The 24,660-nt window shown below is 39.5% G+C and overlaps 2 protein-coding genes and 1 long non-coding RNA gene across 3 annotated transcripts; 1 reads left to right on the top strand and 2 right to left on the bottom strand.

Moving 5' to 3' along the window:
- Nucleotides 1-10,882: 10,882 nt before the first annotated feature.
- Nucleotides 10,883-11,815, bottom strand: LOC130730769 (pterocarpan synthase 1-like). The gene has a single exon (XM_057582866.1). It carries the CDS (start codon nt 11,736-11,738, stop codon nt 11,115-11,117), a length of 624 nt encoding a protein of 207 aa, XP_057438849.1. The 5' UTR covers nt 11,739-11,815; the 3' UTR covers nt 10,883-11,114.
- A 3,996-nt stretch (nt 11,816-15,811) lies between these two features.
- Nucleotides 15,812-18,064, bottom strand: LOC130730768 (pentatricopeptide repeat-containing protein At2g22410, mitochondrial-like). Its single transcript, XM_057582865.1, has one exon. It carries the CDS (start codon nt 17,934-17,936, stop codon nt 15,930-15,932), a length of 2,007 nt encoding a protein of 668 aa, XP_057438848.1. The 5' UTR covers nt 17,937-18,064; the 3' UTR covers nt 15,812-15,929.
- A 2,954-nt stretch (nt 18,065-21,018) lies between these two features.
- LOC130732688 (uncharacterized) lies at nt 21,019-22,645 on the top strand. The gene is made up of 2 exons (XR_009017106.1): nt 21,019-22,136; nt 22,347-22,645. It is a non-coding gene; the product is annotated as an uncharacterized LOC130732688 (long non-coding RNA).
- Nucleotides 22,646-24,660: the final 2,015 nt, after the last annotated feature.

Raw genomic sequence — 24,660 nt, 5'->3', positions numbered from 1 at the left:
TGATTACAGTTTAAATATATATTTTTTCTAAATTTATTATATAAACAACTTTGTTATTTTTCATCTTACAAAGTGCTAACTAGCTCTTATTACACTAGTGATGCTAACTTATGATGCTAAGTGCTAACGATGGACTATTAGTGGCGAACCTAGCTTATAATGAGAGTTCAGATGAACCCCTGAAAAAAAAATTGCACTTACCCTTTATATAATTTTTTTTGAACTCCTACAAATTTTAAATTATACTAGTAGACCAAGTTTTGCACCTATTTGCACCAAAGACTCACACTCACTTTCTCTCACACATTGGTGGAGCCGAGGCTCTGAAAAAAAAAAAAACTCTACGCCAGGAGCTAGTTATTGGGCTAGGAAAAAAATTAGTTTGGGCAAAAATGAAAAACATAGGTTATTGAGGGACAAAAGTGAAAAATCTCACTCAATCGCTCTTTTTTTCTCGCGTACCCTAAGTCCCTCTCAGCCAAGCACCCACCAAGCCACCAACACCAATCCACCGCGCGCCGCACCCCGCCACCCTCCAGTCACACTCCGCGCTATTGAATCTCCTGATCTCGGGTCCTGGAACCGCGCCACTGTGTACTATATATACAAACATATCATCAAATTAATTATCTCTTATCATTAACGATTATACAAACATATATCATCAAATAACACATGTGATGCTAACAAATATACAAACATAACATTATCAAAGACATGTCAAACTTAGTCAGACTCTCAGGTTCTTCATATCAAGAGGATAACTCCACAGGCTTCCACAATGATCGATCACATCATCGAAGACATGTCAACCGCGAGGCAGGAATACAATTTTTTTTAAACCTCAACATTCAAAATTGTGTAAATCAGCACATACGTAATGTCATTGACATATCAGTCCCCTTAACAGATTCGAACGTCAATACATAGGTAATAGAATCTTTCCCCTTTAACATCATATCATTGTACTCAATGGCGGAACTTGGATAAAAATCTTGAAGTAGTTAACATAAATTTAACTATATAAATTATTAATATTTTATATATAAGCAAAAAAATGTCATTGAGAATGAGAGTAATTTAGTCCAGATACATAATTAATAAGCTACAAATACACTGTATTGTTCTTTATAAACTACAAATACATAAAACAATTTATGAAAAAATTCCCAAAAAGTTTGTTGCCAGAGCCAATCTTGATGCATCCGGATTGGGGTAGTAGAAATGTAAGAAAATGTTTTGGTGGTGAAAATTCAGCAAGCTGTCTTATAGAAAATACATAAAAAAATTATAAGCTACTGCTAGATTAAAGTTGGGAATTGTTATTCAGACCACCTCACAGCTATTCAGACCCCTTAAAATTGGTAAATTGTCCAAAATGCCTCTGTTTTAAAAAAAAACTTCTCACTTTTCCCACTAACTCCCCCCCCCCCCTCCCACTTCTCCCACTTCTTCAAACTTTCGAAACCCCCCTCCCCCAAACACATTTCACTCATTTAAATCTTCCTCATTCAAAATCTCCCTCCCTCTCACGCATCCTCCTCCACTGCCACCGGTTCCGCCAGCGACACCGCAACCGAGTGGAGTCGCCGCCACCCCCATCGCCACCTTCTGCTGCCAACCACCCAAGATTCTTCCTGAAACCCTGCTTCATTACGCGACCCGGCCTATTCTGTTATGGTTTTTATCGCACTTTGCAGATGCGTCTGTATCGCGGCTTGAAGGTGCGTGTTCAGAATACACGCACCTTAATTGATACGCACCTTAAAGGTGCGACCAAGATGCACCCTAAGAGTGCGTCTTAAACCCTTATCTGTCAAAGCTTCAATGCCTTTATATTTTTGTTCTGTTTTGAGTCTTATGTTTCCAATGTTGGTTCAGATATGCCAAGAACAAAGAATTTGAATTTGCCCCCGGCCAACCGTTCTAGCCATAGTAGTAGAATCCCCCCCCCCCTGACATCGGTACGTAAGGAGCGTGAAGCCGCCGCCCTACGAAAGAAAGAAGAAGCACGTAAAAGGCGTGACGAGGTAACCCGTAAAAGGCGTGCAGGTAGTGCAACGACTGCTTCTAGTGCAGTACAGAAGCCTGAGCCTGAACCTGAACCAGTACAAGAGCAGGAGCCTGAAGATGATGATATGGTTCATGTAGAGCAGGGTTCTGGTGAAGGAGAGGAGGAGAGTTCTAGTGAAGAAGAGGAGGAGGGTTCTACTGAGGAGGAGGAGGAGGAGGAAAAGGAGGACGAAGAGGAGGAAGAGGAGGAAGGGGATACACAAGCGGATCAAGGTGAGGAAGATGATGATGATGACATATTCTTTCCTGGGGGGCCTTATGACAATACCTTGCTGAACTCACTCTCAAAGTGCGTCACCAACGCACTCTTAGTGTGCGTTCGTGTCACACTCGGAACATGAGGTTCAAACTGCGACTGTCACGCAATTTAAAGGTGCGTTCTAAAGGGGTAATTTCGGGTTTCAGAAAATTCATTCGGTCTGAATAGCTGTGGGGGGGGTCTGAATAACAATTCTCATTAAAGTTTTTTTAAAAAAAGTCATTCAAAGTGTTATTTTACACAAGAAAAAACTAATAGAGTTTGATGGTACTGCACCACTAACTTCGTTGATAAGTTTCGAGTTTGGATGACAATGAACCTTTGAACGTGTTCAGAGAATCAAAGTGGAGATGAGTTTCAAAAGGATAAATCTTAAAGAGATTTTTTTTAACGAAATGTTTTGTTCAGATTTAATCCACCTCCATTTCTCCATCAAATATTTAGAGAAATAAGAAGTGAAGAGAGATAAATAAGCATATAAATGACTTAATAAAAAAGATAAAAAAAATAGATGAAAATGAAATGTAAGAGATATTGAGTTATAAATATATTAAAATTCTTTTATTAACTATGTTCAAAGAGTATTACTAGCTTTTATCTTTTGTAAAGCTTATTAGGTAAAGTTTCCGTTGCTTTTTACTTTCTAATACAACTCTTAGATAAGTTTATGAAAAAACATATTATATAGTATTAAATTTAGAGACTATATTATGTTTCCTACAAATATAAATGAATTTTGCAAACCTTTAAGGGAGCTACACAGCTCCTCCGTGTCCTATCAAAAATCCGCCATCTATATATAATATAGAGTTTTCTTCTTCCAGAGAATGATGAACAACGCTGCTTTTTTTTTTCGAAAGCAAAATTTTTTTTATGGGAAAACATGAGAACAACCTTCTCATGCAAAAATATAATAACAAAACAAAACACATCTGAACTTTATATGGTGAGGGGAGATTGAATGCTCTAGTGAGAGTAGTCATCTTTAAATTAAAAGACTATGATGTTGAAGAAAGCTTTTATACCAGAAAAAATCTTAAAGTTTAAGAAGAATAGTCAAGTTAACAAAATGAGTAATATGTTTGTTTACATGAACGATCAATCAGTATTTACAGGCATGACAAGACCTGTAAATGAGGCACCGAGCCTTTATGGAGCCTTTATATATGAAGGACTTCTAAGATGATGGCTACCATTGTGTAGAGCTTCTAGTTGTTTGATGAATGTGTGAGATTTGTTCTATTCTGCTGACTATGGACGAGAAAATTTTCGCTTTGGTAGTCTTGGTCAACCAACCAACATAGTATTCACTTGGTTGTGAAACATTTGGATTGTCTGAGGGATTTCAAATTCAGCGGGTAAGATTTGGCTCGGATCTAGTTTTGAATCATTTGCAATTCGCAGACGACACTCTCCTCTTCTGTGAATATGATGAGCTGCAATTAGACCTTCTTGGTAATACTTTGTTGGGGTTCCTTTATCCTAGAGTCGTCACCAAATTTGTCAAAAAAATCAGTCACACTGCGGAAGTAAGGACAATGTCGTCAGGCTTTGAGAGCAAGGCGCGGAGCGACGAAGGCGGCAGAGCAAGGACAATGTCGTCGGGCTTTGAGAAACGCCATCGATTTGCTTCACTTCACCACCGTTGTGGTTCGTTCAGACATCCATAACCAACAACGGAAGTAGCAGAAGGTCTGGCATGAACAAGAACAAGCTTGAAGGTAGGGTTCTTGAAGAAATGGTTGAGAGTCCAATTGATGGCGTAGACGTTGTGCTCGCTGTCGTCGATGTCGATCACGATAACCTGTTTTGATTGGGGATTTTGTTGTTGGGAGCAAGCTTTTTCCCGTTTCTTGGCCTTATCCCCATAACAGCTTGGCCACCACCACCACCACTGACAGCTTGGCTACCGCCACTTCTTTTGAGTTTCTTTTGCCACCACTATATATGTTGATTGATTGTTCCTTGAGATAGCAGCGGACTAAATTGAAAGCTCGTGCGGCAAAAAACAATGAAAAAAAAATCGTATGATCAGATGCAATCGCAGGGAGTGGGAATTTGGGGGAAAATTACAAACTTGAGAAGCAGAATAAGCATGAATTGCGAGGGTATGGTGAAGAAGGTGATTGTAAAGAAGAGGAATTGAAGATGAGAAATTGGGAAAGAGAAAGAGAAGGAGAACGCGTACATTATGAGTTTAAAGTAAAAAAAATTAGATCAAGAACACTCATGATGTTGAAGAAGATTCATGTTTTTTGTTTCAAAAGGAAGAAGATTCATTTTTTTTTTGAAATGAAGTTTCATGTTAATGAAGATGAATTAGGCATTTAGTATTGAGGTTAATTTGAGTTTTTTATTTAATTTTATGATGTGTAATTTTATTTTTATTTTTTTAAATCCATGTAAGCCTCACTAACACAGTCAGCATGTCATATCACCACTCGTCGGAGCTCCAGACTCCGGTGAGGACTGACTCCAAACGTTTTGCATTGATGAAAACGTTTTCCACAAATTTTTCCAAAAAGAAACTTAGATCAGACGGTGAGACACAAACATTGACTAATTTGAGATTAAGCCTATTAATAATATTGAGTACAAGATGTATCATAAGAAATACAACACTGATAATACAACATGATAAAAAAAACGTTAAAAGAACATATATAAACATTTTCCTAATAGAATTGTTGTAACTTTTTTTTTTTGGTACATATGAAATTTAAACAACAAAACTAAGGCTCCTCCATGTCCATAGACAGGAGAGGCAACACCACCCTAGGGGGAGCAGCAAGCTCAGTAGCTGGACACTGTAGAGACGCACCCAAACCCGCTAGACAATCTGCTGGCGCATTGCCCTCACGAGGGACATATGCAATCGAAACCTCCCAAGCCCTTGAGATCATCAATTGAATTTCCAACAACGCACTCCCATATTTATGAAACTGGAACTTATCCTTCCCTAACGCCTGCACCAACTCAAGACAGTCCACTCCACAGCTCACCTTCTTCCAACTCTTCTTCCAACTGAACCTTAATCCCATGAGCAGCGCTTGGATTTCTGCCAACAGAGAATCACCACCACCTGCACCAGCATAAAATCCGCCTATCCACACTCCATCCTCATCACGAACTAAACCTCCCATTCCCATTCGGTTGTGTTCCAAGCTGTAAGCGCCATCAACCATTAACGAAACTGCACCAGGTGACGGTCTCCGCCACTTAGCCCTGGCAGTTGTTAACGGATTATGCAATACCTGACCCTCCAACCATGAATCATAATCCTTCATATCATGAACTATTGCCTCATACACCGACTGCACCGTCCACAATCCGTCACCCAGGACAGCTTCGTTGCGCCATCTCCAAAGACGCCAAAGGATAGCTGCGAACAACGTTGCATGAGCACCCTGCAACTGACGTTGAACCCAAGTTTGAATCGTGTTAGAGAAGAAACCTGGCCAAACTGGAGCTTGAAACCGAAGCCACACCTCCCTGGCATGTGGACAATCACGCAAGCAATGTAAATTATCCTCCATGCCATGAGAGCAGCGCACACACGCCGGGGATAGCGAAAGATGACAGCGATAACGATGAGCATTAACTTGAGTCGCATCATGTAGAAGCTGCCACATGAACATCCTTATTTTCTCCGGCACCCGTAACTTCCAGACCCGGTTCCAATCATAGACTAAGTGAGGCCCCATACCTGGTTTATTAAGCCACCAATACGCTGAAGCAGCAGAGTACATTCCTGTGGGACAAGGTTGCCAAGTCCACACATCTTGCAAGTTTGGATTCAGTCTCGGATGGACCTCATGCAACGCGTCTTGGAACTCCTGCGGCATGGGAGTGTACAGCGCGTTCAAATCCCAGTGCCCATCCCGGATTAAATCCCTCAGCTGCAGCGCTGTATCCGCAATATTAATAAACGGTACCTCCCTACCCATTGCACCTCGCCCGCACCAGTCGGTAAACCAAACCGAAGTTTCCCCTGCACCCAATTTAAACACAAAACCGTCGCGAAGCACATCCCTGGCCTTCAGAATACCCTTCCACAACGATGACGCAGAGGGAGTAGCAGAAACACTCATGACAGAGTGAGTAGACAAGTACTTATGCGACAGAACTTGAACCCAAAGTTTCTGGGGGGAGTGAAGAAGGGACCAAATTGTCTTTCCAAGCACTGCTGTATTAGCTAAACTCGCGTCCCTCACACCAAGACCGCCATCCTTCTTTGCTCTACGAACATTATCCCATGCCACTAAATGCCACCCTCTATCTGATGTGCGAGAAGACCATATGAAGTTCCGCACCGACTGATTGATCAATTGAGTTGTCTTGCGTGGTAGCCATACTGTCTGAGTAACGTATGTAGGAATCGATGTGAGCACTGCCTTTGCCAAGCACACCTTCCCTGCCCTGTTTAGTAACCGAGACTTCCAAGAAGAGAGCCGACGAGTAATCTGATTGAGCAGGAATTGGAACCTTCCATGAGTGACACGCCCTCCTTTTAAAGGGAATCCCAAATAACGGCCAAGTTCACGAACCATAGGAATGGGACACACATCCCTCAGCCTCCTCTGAACCCCACGCGGAACTCCTTTGGAACAAACAGCTTTAGACTTCTGAGTATTAACTACAAGACCAGAACTACGTCCAAACTCCTCCAGCAACTGAGCAATCCCATGAATTTGGCTCTCCTTGGCCTTACAGAAGAGCATCACATCATCCGCGAAGAAAATATGCGACAAAGTTGGTCCTCCACGAGAGATAGCGATAGGTTGCCACACTTTTTCTTCAACTGCCCTCTGAATGCGGATTGATAATTGCTCCATACACAATACAAATAAATACGGTGACATTGGATCCCCTTGACGAAGACCTCTTTCCGTATGGAAGCTAGGGAGGCGAGATCCGTTCCATAATATAGATACCCGAGAAGACTTCACACAACACATAACCAAATTAATAATTAATGGCGGAAAGCCAAATTCATTGAGGGTGTTTTCTAGAAACGTCCAATCAAGCTTGTCATACGCCTTTTCCAAGTCAATCTTCATAGCTAAAGAGCCATTCTTTGCATTAGAATTCTCCAAATAATGAATAACTTCCTGGGCAAGAATAGCGTTATCAGTAGTACCCCTTCCAGGAATAAAACTAGATTGTAGCGGGCCTACAATCTTCTCCATAAACGGACGGAGGCGCCCCACAAAGACTTTAGTAATGATTTTGTAAATTACATTACACAGTCCTATGGGTCGGTACTCTTTCATTTGGGTTGGCACATCTATCTTGGGTAACAGAACCAGTAACGCCTCCGCAATAGAAGGATCAATAGTTCCAGAAGCGAACGCATCTCGAAAAATTCTCCACACATCATCACCCACAATGTCCCAATAAGTTTTAAAGAAAACCGGTTGAAAACCATCTGGGCCTGGGGCTTTGAAAGACTTCATTGACATTAACGCCGTCCTCACCTCTGCTTTGGTAACCGGGGCTTCAAGCGCTCTTCTGCAGTCCTCAGAGATTTTGGGGATATTACCCGCAACAAAAGGCTCATGCTGCAACCCTCCAGACCTGCAAAACAAAGCTTTGTAAAAATTAATTGCCTCTTGCCTGAGCTGGCTATCATCCGTGCACCACTCTCCATTGATCTTAAGCCGATGGATTTTATTGCGTTTCCTGCGAATAATCGTTTGTGTATGAAAGAAGGCTGTATTTCTGTCTCCAAATTTCACCCACTGTTCTCTGGATTTTTGATACCATAGCAGTTCCTCCTGTCTCAGGACTTCCCCATACTCCTCCTGTAATCTACGCTCTAACTGCACCAAACTAGATGTGATGAAGTGATCCAACTCACGCTGAACTCCTTTCAACCGCCCTTCTAAAGTTCGCTTTCGCCAGAATATGTTTCCAAACACCTCCTCATTGAAAGATAAAGAATCAACCTGTACCCGTGAGAGCTTAGCTTGAATGTTACCCCCCGGGCTCCTCCAAGCATTCGACACAACCTCCCTATACTGGTCATGAGCCGTCCATGCTGCTATAAAATGAAATGGTCGGTCTTGTGGCCCTACGGACTGAACATCACAATGAACCAGAATTGGGTTATGATCAGAAAACATCCTAGTCAGTACCTCCACATATCCTTCCGGGAAAGCATGTCTCCAATCAACATCACCCACCGCACGATCTAACCGCTTGGATATTTTCAGTAATCCATGCTCCTTTCTATGCCAAGTAAAGAATCCTCCTTTAGTTTCCAAATCTACCAGGCTACAACTCTCAAGCGTAGAGGCAAATTGCATGGCTCGACTATGATTAAAAACTCCACCTCTAACCTCAGATGGGAGAATAACCTCATTAAAGTCACCAACTACCAGCCACGGTTCAGTGATGTTAGCCCTTAGTTGCTGGAGATGATCCCAAAGCTCAGACCTTCTTGCCGGGATTGGACTCGCATAAACTGCTGAACAAATCCAAGAATATGCCCCTATCCGAAGCGTAAAAGTTACTGCCTGAGGGTGCAAGCAAACACCATTTAGTACTGCTTTACTCCCTTGGTTCAATAGCACCCATATGCCACCGCTATGCCCACGAGCCTCCTCAATACAAGCCAAGGAATAGCCATTAGTTCTCCAAAAAAATTCTGTTTGCCGAAACTGACAGTGTGTCTCCACAAGGATCAACACATCTGGTTTGGTACCACGGATAAACTCCTTCAATGCTAATTTAGAATTAGCATTCATTGCTCCTCGAATGTTCCACATGAACACTGTAAGATCTTCAAAACCCAACATGAGAAACATTATGGGGAGAAATTTAGAGTATGACTCTCATACTCCAGCAGATTCTTTAAAAATCACATCCTTTGGCAACACTATGTTGTCAATAACTCTGCGTTCCATGGAAGCAGTAAACTGTGACTGTGTTCTAGCATCCTCTCCAACAGCAATGCTGGACGTGTCACCTGAAGGCACTTCCCCATGCATGGTGCCCACACCACCAATCCGCGCCAAATACTCCTCAGCCATCTCCAACGCTTGTGGAGAGGGTTGTGTATTTGTTTGCAAACCCCGCGGCATGCTCTTTCCATTCTCCTTATTCTCCACTGGCAGCAACTTGAAATTCCTAGGACGTTTCCGATATTGCATGGAACCACTCGAATATGGCAAACCATTAGTTTGAAATGTTGGTAAATCTTTGGAGATAGAGTTACCGGTTTTCCCACTATTCTCAGCCTTATTTCCAGCAGAATTTGATTTATTTCCTTTCCGATCAGGTTGCACAAAATCCTGCTTGATTGGTGCCACCTTTTTAGATTTGTTTTTCTTTTTTCTCTCAACCTTCAGCCATTCCCCATGCGCCGAATCTGGACACGTATCTGCAGCTTTAATGCTTCCTGGAATTACGCCAGAATTCTCGCTAGGGTTTCCGCTCCCAGTAGTTGCACTGCCTGGTTGTTCGCCCTGCGCCGTCATCTCCTCAACCACCGTTACAGCCGCCACCTCACGTGAAACTCCCTCCATTACTGATGTAGGTTTCTGCTGCACCGGCGCCGCCGAACAGTTGCGAGTTAAATGGCCATAACATCCACATGCACCACACAGCAAGTGCAAGCCTTCATACTCTACCTTGTACCAAGTGCCACGCAGTCGAAGCATCCCCACTACCGGTTCATTCAAATCAATCTCGACGCACACACGAGCAAAGCGACCCTTACTCATGTCGACAGTGTTCATGTCTACCTTGATAGGTTTGCCTATCCCTTTGGCCAAAGTCAGCAGGATCCTCCTATGATAGAACTGTAACCCTAAACCAGGTATACGCACCCATACCGCCGTCGTATTGATCTTCGAGTCCGCCGCAACAAAGTCTGATGTCCACGGTTTAACCGATAAATAATGATCAAATATCATCCATGGGGCACCTGTGAGCACCTTCACCTTGTCCTCTGGTGAGTCAAACTTCACATAGTAGTATCCATTATGGACCTCAATGAGTTCAAAGCTACCTTGCAGCCTCCAAAGGGGCTTCAGTCTTTCACACATCAACCTGTAGCCTATCTTTTTGCCCAGCAACTTAATGACCAAGCAATCCTCCCATGGGTGACAAATCGTCTTATACGCGTTGTCATCAAAATCAAACGATGGGAAGAGACGATTCCCTTCCACCAGATCCATCCTCATCACGCCGGCTTCCAGTAAATCAACATCATCCGGGATGGAGACCGGTTTTGCCCCTAACACCTTATCCTTGAACGTAGGTTTCCGTGTTGGAGGCGGTGGTGCCTCCGGCTCCGTCGTATTCTCATGTGCATGCTCAGAATCTTCCATTTGAATCTCGTTCCGGCCGTCACTCTGGTCCCCCATGGTGGAGAACGAAAAAACCGAATCCGTCACTCTGTAACTTTAAAATCAAATTTAATTTTAACAAAATCAATAAAAAAAATATTTGACCTTTTACCCATGCAAATGTATTTTGTCATAATCTGAATGATCATTATTTTAATCAACACTTTACCTCATACTTGGAAATTGAGCTAACATATTTAAAAGGAAAATATTACTTTCAAATTGCATTTTCGTTCACATAATACAAACCATTGTCATAGAATATTGTTCCCTCTTTGGTTCCTTTCTCACCCATTACACACTAACATTAACAACACCATCTCAAAAAAACAAAAAATCTCCCAATATGAAATATTGAGGGTGACACATATTATTTAGCTAGCTTAATCACAACATATGTAATATGATATAATCACATACATATATACTTAAACATCCCAGAACGAAGATGGGGATGTATAATGGAACACATAGACGTTGTACTCGACAACAGCATCACCTTTGTAGTAATCAACCTGGTAAGTCTTTGGTTGAACAAAACCACGTGCAAACCTGAAAGCCCCTGTCCCACCAACGATTGGCATCTCCCTTATGGGAGACGATATGGTGTTACGCCCCATGACAGTTAAGGTGCTCCCGTTAAATTCACCCTCCATGAACGTAAATGTCATTCCCATGATTAGCTCCAAGTACAGCTCAGCTTCCTGGGCTACTGTCATGTAAAACCCTTGGGCTTTTCCAATGAGGTTGGAATCGAGTTCGGGACCCAACGTCAATGGGTCCTCCATCACCACAATGGATCCGAAGGGCAGTGGAGACTTGGACTTATCCTTGATGGGTGACTCGACGGATATGACCATGGAGGGCTTCGGGCCCGTAACGATGTCATGGAAGAAGAAGCGAAGGTGGGTGAGCTTCTCCTCTTTGAAACCTAGCTGTGTTGGGGAAATCTTTTCATAATAACTAGCATTCACCGTGGAGGAGAAGAGAAAAGTAATAAGCGCAAGGGAAACTAGGAGAGTGGCAGAAATGGTTTTGGAGGAGTTGGTCATGGTGATGGTTGATTTGATCAAGCAAGTAAGAGAATAATTAATAAGCCTACTTGTGAGTAGTGATGCTATCCTATCAGGAAGGGAGGATCTATTTATAGTAATATAGGAGCTATGAAAAGTCTTTACAGTGACCTCATAGCATCACCCTATTGCTAAATAACTACTATTAATTAATTGTCTCGTACCAGTCCAAGGATAAAGAGTTGATCGTTTCAATATTAAATTGATTGAAAAAAAAAACTAATAATTAATTCAGGCTCTTAACTTTCATGCATACGTACGCAGATTAATCAATATTTATAAAATGAAAGTAAATATTCAGTTAACAATGAAAGGTCTTTACATTGATCTTTTTGTTTTTTTTATTAGCAGAGGTAGTTTTTTTTTTTTACTTTAGATGAATATTTATGATTATCTTCTTAATTGTTCAAAATAACAAACAAGAACAAAAGTCAATATTTAATGTGAATTTAATTTGTGTGCACTAATAGTTATGTAAAGAATTTTAACATGAATTATGTGAAATAAATTGATAGCTTCTAATTGGATAATTATGTGAAACATCTTAAACTGTGCATGTATGTATAGTAATTAAACTCATTTAATAATTACCTTAAAATGTTTAATATTTTATCCTTAAAATAATTTTTGAAATATTAAGATTATCAACTGGATGTTAGTTATGTGAAATTTAGTGTACGGGTTAAATGGATGTGAAGGTTTTGTATTTTTTGACCCGTCTATAAGCTTTTACGTACAGACTACAAATTAGCAAAAATATGATTATGTCTCGGTCTAATTAAAACTATTTTCTTTTGAAAGATTTAGGAGAATGAGACCAGCCGACTGACAGAAAGTATAAATTACAAGAATTCATGAAATGATGTTAGTAGTAGCTGAAAAAAACAGCTCATCTAATTTATCAATACATCATCAATACAATTATACATTATAATTTATGTTATTTTACTTTGAGGTCATTATCATAATAGAAGATATTTTATAAGTCTTATCAAGCCTTACGTGTAGCGGGATATATAATTGGCTTATTAGCATTTTTAGTCATCAGGTTTCTAAATTGTGTAAACGGGGTCTTTTAATTTTAAAAATAGCATTTTGTTACTTTCACGTTAGATTCCGTCAACACTTTTGGTCTCCACCATATTTTCGTCTAAAAGCTAACGTTTAAAAACTAACGTTTTTGTCTGAAGTGAAATTTTTAATAAAATTTAAATTATTAATTAATTAAATAAATAAAAACATCATCTTCTCATCTTCATCTATCTCTCTCTCTCTCTCTCTCTCAACTCCTCTCTCTAGATCTCGCCTCTTCTCCCAATCTCTCATTGCTCTGTCTCTCTTTCCCTCACTCTGTCTACATTGGGGCATGTTCTTTGGGATGGGATTGGAAGTGATATATCACTGCGAGGTTTTGGTTATGTTTGGTTTGAGAGGAAGGGTTAATGAATGGTGGTTTGATGGTGATTTCAGGTGAGGTGAGGGTTTTACATGGTGGTGGTTTATGGATCGCTGGCCGCTTAGGGGGTGTGAAGAGAAAGGGTTCAGAGGAGTATTGGTTCAGAGAGGAGAATCGAAAGTAGTGGAGATTTTTTAGAAGGGGATTTAATTGTTGAAAAATGTGAGATTGAAGGGGAATTGGATCGATTGGGGGACCAAAAGTGTTGACTGGGCCTAACGTAGGGGTAGTGAAATGCTATTTTTAAAGTTAAGGGACTTCGTTTGCACAATTTATAAACCTGGGGGACCAAAAGTGCTAATAAGCCTATATTTATATGGGTAAAATTGAAGTATATTCTAGCCGGTCTAAAAGGCTGAAAGACCCAACAACATCTTAGTCGGTTTAAATAATTGCAACCAAGAGCACTGTAATGGGAGATGATATGGTTGAGTAGCAAAACTCTGACTTACTTACTAGCTAACGACTATGCGAGGTTGCCACGGAAGACCTCTTTAAAGCTTCATAAAAAGTTTGAGAGGTCGTTATGATGGACACCAAACCTGTATTTTTTTTTGCTCTCTTACTAATTTGAGTATCGGACGACCGAAGTATATTATCTTCTATAGATATTCTTGTCGTATCAACGCGGCTTCGTCGAGATAGAATAGTTATCTTTGGTTATGCACTAGGACCGCCAGAGACTAAGAAATTCAAATGATCTCCTTTTTCAAGAAGAACAAAATCATTTGATACACGTATTTTAATTAAAAGCATAAAAATAAAGAATTGTCAAAAAAAAATATATATATATATATATATATTTTTGATTGTTCTTAATTAATCGAGTCAAAAGGAAAAAAAATTCAATCATTTTAATTAATATTTTAATTATAAATTTAGACTTAGACTAAGTTATTAGTTTTCATGAACTTGACACAACTCAATCTCAAATGTTGGTTTTTTTTTTCAATGTATTCCACAAGCCGATTGACATGAGATTAATATTTTTAAGGCTTAGAAATCATATTAAGTGAGTAGACTTCTTCTGATAATAAATCTTTTTTTATCTTTTTTGAAGAAAATAAATTATTCCCCTGCACTACAACTTTAACATTAAACTTAAAAATATTATTTACCTTTTTTAAAGATCAATTTGGCTTTTCAAAAAAAATTCAATTTGGAATATTTGTGGTCAAGCACATGTTATTGAATAACATAATAAATTGATTATGATATGTGACCGGGAAAATGGAATTTTGAGCATGCTTACATACTTCAAACCACACGCACTTGTTTTGGAAAGTTTATTACAATTTGCAATATGTGACATGTCAATGTCTACAGATAATGGCGGCGCACGGATAATCTCCATATTAATTATATAATTGTTTTAATTTTGTGGTACTTTAAGCCAAATTAAAATGTGGTACCTAAAATAAGTTGATTCAATAATAAAGACTAATTTACTAGTTAAAATTTTGATTTTATTCTATCATATTAATGCATATGGAAATTGTTCGTGCATATGGAACATTGGTTGAGTGTGCGGCTCCCATTGCTCGTAATGAAAATTTAGGGAGGCAACTTGCCCATGGTTATCCATATCTTGAGGCAGAGGAATCTTTTATTGACTTAATTGCAAGAAAGACTTATCTCGCATTGCTCAAAACTGATGCAGGGGAATTGCCTCAGGTCAGTGAAATATTAGCAAATGAGCACAAATAGAACAGTTCAAGGCAGAAGGAAGAGTTTACAGAAGGCTATAGAATTTTTGCAGATTTTTAAATCCTAAAAAAATGCTTAGTGTCTTGATGGGAAACAGAAAAAGCTATGGAGGAAGATTTTCACATGACAAACATCTTGGTATTCATTTTCTCTTCTGCGAATCAACCAGTGACTATGCTTGCCATAGAGTGCCTATACACCTTTGATATCAATTCTTCCTCCAGTTTGTTTCACACTTACTTGCTAAAATAACGTTGGTGGGTTGGGTAGATTGTTTTGGAAACAAGTTCTGCTTAAAGCATGCCCCTCTTTAATTTCATTGATTCGGCCACAATTGTTTTTAATGGCCAAAAACCTGTTTTTTTTGTTTGTTTGTGCAGGTCAGCCCTCAAACCCGCAAACCCATCATTATGCGGGGCGGGATGAACTTTTCCAACCCGCACCTCATGCGGGCTAGCTCATCCTGGCCCGCTTTTAAGCAGGGTGAGGCGGGTTGCCCACTTTGACACCCGTAAAGGGGCATGTTTCTGGATTTTCCGTCATTAGCCACTGTTTTGGCCCGTTTATTGGAACGATGAGTTGGCCATAAAGAGCTTTATATGTTTGACCAAAAAAAAAGAGCTTTATATGCATATAGTCTTGTGGATCCTCCCCCTGGTATGAAATTGCAGCCACAACATGCTTACCCTACAAGCTCCCAGAAATTATAACTCACCCTAAATTTTTGTAAACCAAATAATCAACTTCCTTTAGAAAGTCAAGGTTCAAGGCTTCTAGCTTGCATTTGTTGTTACTGCTGCACGTCTACTCCACACATAAACTCAGCATTTTCTTTCCCACTTCGTCCTAAAATAAAAAAGCTGGTAGAAGTGGTAAGAAAGATAATGCAATGAATATGATAGTTCCTCTCATGGGGTTTATATTGTTAAGGGTTAAAGCCCTATAAAAATATTTGTGTAAAGGAAAAAATCTCAGTACTAAAACTAAAGAATATGTTTACATAAAGGTTATACAAATATGTCAGTGTCATAGTCTTCCAATTCTGACGACAAAAATATTTCATCTAGTACTTTATATATCTCCTCAGATTGAGGGTGTGATTCATCTGCCACTAAAAACTCTTTAAATTCACCATCTACCTCTACTAAGCTATGACCAGGAATCTTCTTCACACCCTTGTCTCTCATCAAACTTCGCACCCTCTTCACATCACCCCATTTTCTCTCATTAGCACAAATATTCGCCAGCAGAACATATATTCCACTATCTTCTGGATCCAAGCTTAGAAGATTACAAGCCGACAACCTGGCCAGCTCAACATTGCCATGCATTCTACAAGCATTTAGAAGGGCACCCCATGCAGCCTCACAAGGTTGCATTGGCATACTCGTTATCAACTCGTAAGCTTCTTTCAGGAGCCCAGTTCGGCCCAGAAGATCAATCATGCATGAATAATGTTCCCTTTTGGGTTTTATCCCATAGTTTCTTTCCATGGTGTAAAAATATTCTTGGCCTTCTGAGATTAAGCCACCATGACTGCAGGCTGTCAACAAATTCACAAATGTAATGTCGTCCGGCTTAAATCCCATGCACCTCATCTGGTCAAATACGTTGACAGCTTGCTTTGCTTGACCGTTAGCAGCATACCCTGCAATCATAGAATTCCATGAAACCAGGTTCCTCTCTGAAATTGCATTGAAGACTTCCGCTGCAGCCTCTATGCTTCCACATTTGGCATACATGTCAAGAATTGCATTTGCCAGAGTGACACTAGGGTGCATCCCTTTTTCAATGACAAAATGTTGATGAATCCAATGACCTAAATTCAAGCAACTCAGCTGGCCACAAGCAGAGAGCACACTCACTAAGGCGTGCTCCTCCGGAACAACACCTGCCCCCATCATTTCATGAAACAACTTCAACGATTCCTTGGGTTTGTTATTCTGAGAATATCCTGCAAGCATTGCACTCCAGGAGACGACATTTTTGTGAGGAGTTTGATCGAGAAACCTCCTTGCATTTTCCAAGTCACCACATTTGGCATACCCGTTAACCATGCTAGTCCACGAGAACACATCCCTAGTTTCCATTCTATCAAAAAGCTCTCTAGCAGCCACCAAACTGCCACATTTCACATACATGTCCAATAAGGCATTGTGCAAATTTAAACTACACCTCATATTCTTCTTTTCCATGTTTTCATGAACTCTTCTCCCCATTTCAATGTCACCCATCTGAGAGCACGCCGAAAGCACCGCAATCAGCGTCACCTCATTCGGCTCAACATCACCGCGCAACATCAAATTGAACAGCTCCATAGCCAATTCCGAACAATTACGGCTCGCATACCCATCAATCATCGTGGTCCAAGTAACAACATCCTTTAGAGAACTTTCATCAAACACCTCGCGCGCATGTTTCAACCAACCACGATCAGCATAAAAATGGATCAACCCATTCCTCACAAGCAACTCCGAATCAAACCCCAGTTTCCTCACAACGCAATGCACTGATTCCCCCTCAAAATCCCCAGATAGCTCCTCACACGCCTTTAGCGCGAAAACGAAGCTTCTGCAGTCCATTTCAACGCGGTGCCGCAGCATTCGGAGGAAGTAGGAGAAGGCAATGTTGGGGTTCCTGGCTTTCCGATATCCTCTGATCATGGTGTTCCACATGAAAGTGTTGGGCTCGTCGATGACGCGGTGGAAGAGAAGGTGGGCGTAGCGAATGTCTCCGGCATCGGCGAGCGCGCAGAAGGCGAGGAGCCTGCTCGCCGGGAACGTGTGGGTGATGAGACCGGTCCGGGTCATGCGGGCATGAATCTGCTTCAGTTGCCGCATGGTGGAACATGATTCCATGATCACGAGGATTGGGTTGGTGATTACGACGTTGGTTGTGGAGTTCCATTTGGATGCAGAGGACAGTGGTTGACGCTGTTGGAGATGATGCAGTGATTTGGGTTGCTTAGGGGTTCCGCGTAGTGAGCGAGGAACAACGATCAGCAAATTTTTCATATGCCAGCAACAAGAGCTGAGTTCAAGAAAGAGAATATCACTTGGATTTGAGCTGAATAATCACTGTGATATAAATATTTTCCATGAACAAGAAGGGAAATCAGAGCTCAGCAAGTATAAATCAGCAGTGCCTGTTCGCCCCGGCAAATAATAAAAATAGATCTCTAATAATTTTAACGTTCGAAATTTTATCAGAACCATTACGTTGGTTTCTTGGGCAATTAGTCTCCCGGAGTTACTAACCACTAGACCAGCTCAAGTCATTAATAACATTTTGAACATTAATTGATATAACTAAATTTTATTTTATGAGAAAGTTTAATGAGAATTTTTTTTTTGGGCCCTTTCTTTTTAGAGGCCCTAGGCTGTAGCCAGCCCTGTAAATCAGCATAAATCGAGGAATAATTACCAAAGCTAATACATTTGCAAATTATTGAGTACTAAATCAAAGAAGGCTCTACTCTACTCCAAAATAGCTCATGTGATAAGAAGCGGTGAACATGTGAGTTAGGAAGGAGGTCCATTGAAGAAGTCTATAGTTTATTTTTCCGATGTGTCAAAAAAATAAAATCAAAGAAGTCTCACATTAAATAAAGGTGTCCACTAGGGTGAACACTTTCATCATTGGTCAATCGATAGACTAAAGGTTAGATTAGTAATTTACACGGGATAAAAATATATCAAAAAAATCTCAATTTAAAACTCTCTCTAGTTTATCTCCCTCTTTCACCCTCCCCAACAGATCTGATTATCTGAATCTGATATTCACTAACCAATTGCTTATAATAGGCCAAATTTTAAGGTAAAATGTATATGCCCATTTAATAAATATAATATTATGTAAATAGGCCGACGTATCATGTCAAACAAGTTTTTAATAGCTTAGGCTCAACATTTTTAGTTAATTAGACTTTTTTTAAAAGTCTAAGTATGGTCTTTGATAGGTCAGGCCACGATCCGGACGGCCAAGTCGTATGTTTCCACCCCTAACAATGATACAATTTACTAATAAGAATGTAAATGAAGTGTTCCGCACAAGGGGAGCAAAAATAAAGATGAATGAAAAAGTGAATTCAAACTTGGGAGAGTTGAAGTACAAGAGTGAATATAAGAAATCCTAAATTGGATGAAAATGCAAGGGCAGTGATCAAACGAATCCAATCAAGTCTCCAAATAACGAAAGTTGTAAGTGAAGGAACAGTAGAATGCTGGCGATGGACGACATTATGACGGTGTTTGAAGGGCTCCAACGGTTAGCACTCTAAAGCTTAAGTTAGCAAAGGGATAAGCTCAGAGAAAATAATTGAGAGAAATGTGTTACCTTTGAAGGGGAAATTAACATTTTTATATAGTCTGGCCTAGTACGGGGTTTCAACCTTTGTGTACGAGGTTGTTAGACGCCTCATTTTATCCAGTGAATGGAAAAAAGGGGTCATCTTATTGGTATCGTCAGATCTCTTAATTATGACACAATCCAACGTTTCTGCGAGTTTTGCGGATGGTAGGTCTGGTCGAGCCTTGAGATTAAGGCTAAGTGTTGAGGCCAAACTTATGATGTGGTGGGGTTCTTGGGTGGACCGTAGGTTGACTGGGTTGGTGTTCGCACTAGGGGGAGTGATCACTCACTAATTTATGTTAAGTCTTTTACTACGGCCGACCCGAATTAGTTGTTGGTGGAGGGGGTTACTAATCCGCTACTAGGACTAGTAACTATTGTCGATGGGTTCTCCACTAAATGGGGTTCCTCGTCCACTACTAGGACTAGTAACTGTCATAGACAGGTTATCCACTAGATGAGGCTATTAGTCCATTCCTAGAATAGTAATTCCCTCGGAGGAGGTTACTAGTCATCAATGAGAATGGTTTACTAGTCACAACAGACGATGTTACTAGTCCGTTCCCAGAACAGTAGCCCCTCAGCACTGTCATTGGCATGAGCTTCAGTATAGTATGAGCTATTTCCTACTTGAGAATTCAGCAAACGTGGGTGATGTTCCGTTGGAGGGGGTTACTAATCCTTTCCTAGAACAGGTTGAGTAAATGATTCTCTCCCCTACCCCTCATGAATAGATTGCAAATCTTAATTACTTTGTTGCACCAACATAAATTACATTTTTTTCATAAGCAAAAACTATATTGATATGAGCAGAAGGGTGTTCAACCCATACAGAAAGAAATAGTCAGAGAGTAATTCCAACAGTACAAGTTTAGCATATTAAGAGATACTAGTATTGATCATGTGTCATGCACAGATGGAATAAGAGTACTTTATCGGCATATGTCATACTTTTTCATATTTCATCCCTCATTTTTCTTTTTTAAATACATATATCACATATTTAAGGTTTTTTTTTCTGATCCTAGTTACATTCTAATTTTTTTTTTCTTTCTAATTTGTTATGTTTTGAATCAATATATCAAATTTATTTTAATCTTCCGAATGTATATACAAAAGCATAAAATACAAAACTTTTTGAGTTAATTTCTAAATCAATCATTTAAAATTATTTGATATCAAATTTTTTATGACATATTTGATATTATTTTGACGTAAGATATTACATTCAATTTTTTTTGTAATATAAAAAATAATAATAATCATTAAAAAAAAGACTTTGTGAGCATACATCTTAGTGGTAGAAAAGTCACAATTAATTTTTTTTAATTATTCTAATGTCATTAAAAATAATTAAATGTCAAATTAGTACATTAGTTATTTTCGAAAAAAGTCACAATTGACTTTTGTTAATTATTCTAATGTCATTAATAACTATTAAATGCAATATTAATACATCAATTATTTTCAAAATCATGAAATTATTTAACATTTAAATTACTAAAAATCAGAAAATAAAAATACGACATCATCTACCTACTAATTATAGTATGGGAGAGAAAGCTTATGAAGAAACGCATAAAATGATGGGTAACACTTGTCAGAATTGCCACATATTTGTTTTGAAAATATTATATAGTATAGGATAACGAAAGCCCCTCCTGAATAACCACACAACAGATCAGTTCCAACATAAATAACCCAAACCCCAACTAGTTTGCAGCAACCAAGTCCTAACCCCGGCAACATGACACACGACAAAGCAATGCAGCATGAAGTAAGCCAAGTCCCACAAATAGTGCAAGGAGCCAAGGCCCATGACCCACGTAGTCCATCACCGTAGGAACAAATAAGACGAACAGTAAGGGAGCGTTTGTTTCACGGATTGGAAAAGGATTCCCGGAAAGTTTGGGCCGGAATCTACATTCCCGTGTTTGGTAAGAGATTTGAAAAACATATACCCGGGTATCTTCCATTCCTGGGTAAGTCATATGTCCATCCAGAAGCATTTCTCATTCCCATGATGGAGAGGTGGGTAAGTTGAATCCTGAAGAAAAGATAATGAAATTTTTTGTGGGAAATTCCCTAATTACCACTACCCACTACCCACGTTCTATTTTTGCTAAGTCTGAACCCCCGGGAAGTCAAGAACGGATTCCGCCAGTTTTGCCACTACCCACAATTTTTTCTGGAGGAATCCCACAAAGTCTCTAACTGAAAGATTGCATATTTATTGGAGTTCCCAGTTCTATCACAAGGTAAATTGAGCTGCTGCAGAACTGCAATATTTGATGCTGTGAAATTTGCATTTTGAGCTGGTACCGATCTGCAAAATTGGTGTTTGCATCTTCTCTAAGATGTTGCTGCAGCTATATTGGTGTAGTTCTTGGCTGGTTTCGTTTGATATGCTGGTTCACTCACCTTATTGGAGGTTGCCTTGGTCTTGCTCTTTTCATTTCTAGTTAGTTGATGTACTAGTTAGTTTGGTTCTAGCTTTCTAGTCTGTTGTTCTTGTTCTGTTTTTTTTTTTTTTTTTTTTTCTGTTTTTGCATTATATCAGTTTTTAATTGGTTTTGTTGGTTGGAAACTTTGGTGCTGGTATCTATTTGGGATTTGAGGAACTCAGTTGGATTGTGTTTTGGCTTCACTGGTGTGTGCTTTGGTTAATCAAGGTCTGTTGAAATTTTGGTGATTTGTGGATGGGCTTTGGGCGTGTTCTTGGTGGGGCATGGAGTGGATTTTAGAAGCAATTTTCACCTTCAATAGGAGGCTTGTTAGTGCTGATTTGTTGCAGCATTCCTCTGGTTATTCTACACTCTTGGTGCTTGTTTCATTCCAAAGTCATGAGTGTTATATAAGAACTGGTAGGTCCTATGGTATCCCTTATTTATTTAACACTTGCTTACCCATATTCTGAGTTTCCTGGCACTGTACTGGCTGAATTGATTGTTGAATATTGTTTCCTTTGGAAAGTACTGGTACATGCACCATAATTTGGGGAAATAATAAAATGTTGTTTTACTTCATATTTACAGTTTTTTCCATGTGAGCCTCAGCTTTCCTTCTTATTTCAGCGGACAAGAGTACAAGATTGGCATATTTTGGAAGTGAGTCCTGCTGTTGTTTCTTCTCCCTAAGCCAGTTCTCAGCTTCAACACACTCATTTAAGACCTTTGTTTCTCGTTGATCTCAATGTGATCAAATTTAGGATCCTTTGACATTGTAGCTTCTCTGTAACTATTTATACAATAGGTAAACTGATCAATTATTATACCCCTCTCAGTGTATTCTTTGTAACGCACTTCGATTGGATCACCTTGCATTTTTAGTTCTTCAAATAAATATATATGTTAGTATGGTGGTTATATAACAAGGGAATATTGGAAAAGATTCCCGGGAATTGATTTTGTGAACCAAACAGATTTTTTAAAGATGCCTGGGAATAGCATTCCCATCATAAAAAGTTGATTCAAACATCCAATATAAGTCGTGCCTCATGGAGAAGTAAGCATGCCATGGTTTGTGTAAAAGAACATTGCAATTGCAACGAGTACAAATTCACCGGTTTGCTCCACCAAAGTATCCTTTCCAATTCAGCACTCTCAGATCATTTGGGAAGAAGATCTCAGGAACTCTGGAAAAGCGTGCATTTATAATTTCAAGAATTTTGAGGTTTTTCATATTCTTGAAACCATTTCCATCCCAATGCACTTCTTCATCTATAGGCAAGTCAATCTTCATGATTTCAACAGCAGGACCTCCCTTGAAAGACAAAGAATAAGTCAGCCACTATATAGTATACTATACATAAACATTACCATTTGTTTTTGAAGAGCATATACGTTATAGGACTTTGGAATCTGATATAAATATCTGACAAAATTGATAAATGAGTAATGATATGTACACACCTCATTTTTTAGATACTTTATTTCTACCTATTTTTATTTCTATTTATCTCTTCTTATCATTTATCACATTTCATATATACATTCTCTCTCTTACTTTTTTTTCTTCTTCTTATCTCTCTCCTCATTCCACCTCTTTTCATCTCTTAGAGGTGTGAAAGAATCATTATTGTTGATAAATTCATTGTCCAGCATGCTGCTTCTACTGCTTGCATGTGTTCTCCTGCTAATTAAGAGCCCGTTTGGATAATGACTATGAAACACCGACTCCGATATAGACATTGAACACAACACGGACAATGCATCACGGCTAACATTTAAAAGTATCACCGGGACACCACTTATGCATATATGAAAAGATAAAAAATCATAAATATGGCAGATCTAATTTGAATTAAGGTTTGTATACATTCACCTTCTCTAAACCAAGATAAATTAGTCTTTTCATAAAGAAACTTAAAACAGCTTTTTATGCTCTATGCCAATGACCTTTAAAAATAAAGGCTTAATTGCACTTTTGGTCCCCCACAAATGAGATATGTGTCATCGGGGTCCCTAAACTTTAAAAATTCCATTTTGCCTCCCCCACGTTAACCTCCGTTAGCACTTTTGGTCCCATCTCACTTTCCATCCAAAAGCTGACGTTTTCTGGATTTTCCAGAAAAATTCATCTGCTTCTTCATCCTCTTCATACATTCCTTCATCATATTCTTCAATAGCAGTTCCACCACCAATGGCTTCCATAGCAGTTCCACCACCAAATCAGAAAAAAAATCCATCCAAAATCCCCAACCCATAAAAGAACCCTCACTGTCGAACAAAATGAAACCCAATAGCGCTGCCCCCAACAAACCCAACAAATATATGAAGACGTGGTGGTCTCGATTTGGCTCGATTCTCCTTAGTTCGTTAGTGGTGGGGATGGCTCAATCTGAGTTCGTTAGGTTTCGATCTGGCTCGATCAGGTTCATTTTGTCTCGATCTTGCTCGATTTGGGTAATTCTCTTCATCGTTGTCGTGGGTTCAAGTGTTGGAGTGTGAGTGTGAGTGTGGTTTTAATCTGATCCAAGCTCAAAGATGAACCAGTTTGGTTCTCAAACAAGCAGATTTGGATCATGGAGATTTTGAATTGGATCTGAAGAAAATGGGGTTTCATGGGAACTTTGATTAGCTTCGTTTGTTGATCATGGAATCCTTTCTTATGTTTGTTGTTGAGGACCAAGGGTTGATGCGTGTTTAAATTTGTGTAGGAAGCATTTGGGTCTTCAATAGATTTGGTAATATATCTTGATTTGGTGTTGGTGTTTGGGTAGCATTCTCGATTTGGTGCGAATGAGATTATTCTCTTAAAGTTTGATTTTTTGTAATATTTGTTGGGTTGGAAGAATTTAGTTTTCTGGGATTTTTTTTTATGAAGATGAAGGAAGGATGGATGGAGAAGATGAAGAAGATGAATATATTTCTGATTTTTCCAGAAAAC

Source organism: Lotus japonicus, chromosome 1 (genome assembly GCF_012489685.1).
Source record: "Lotus japonicus ecotype B-129 chromosome 1, LjGifu_v1.2".
In the NCBI taxonomy this organism is placed as follows: Eukaryota; Viridiplantae; Streptophyta; class Magnoliopsida; order Fabales; family Fabaceae; genus Lotus; species Lotus japonicus.
The sequence above is the reverse complement of the archived record's forward strand: the minus strand, read 5'-3'. Positions and strand labels throughout refer to the sequence as shown.

Bases quoted from the DNA above. Each gene is read 5' to 3' on its own strand.
- LOC130730769 (XM_057582866.1), bottom strand. From the start codon at position 11,738: ATGACCAACTCCTCCAAAACCATTTCTGCCACTCTCCTAGTTTCCCTT.
- LOC130730768 (XM_057582865.1), bottom strand. From the start codon at position 17,936: ATGAAAAATTTGCTGATCGTTGTTCCTCGCTCACTACGCGGAACCCCT.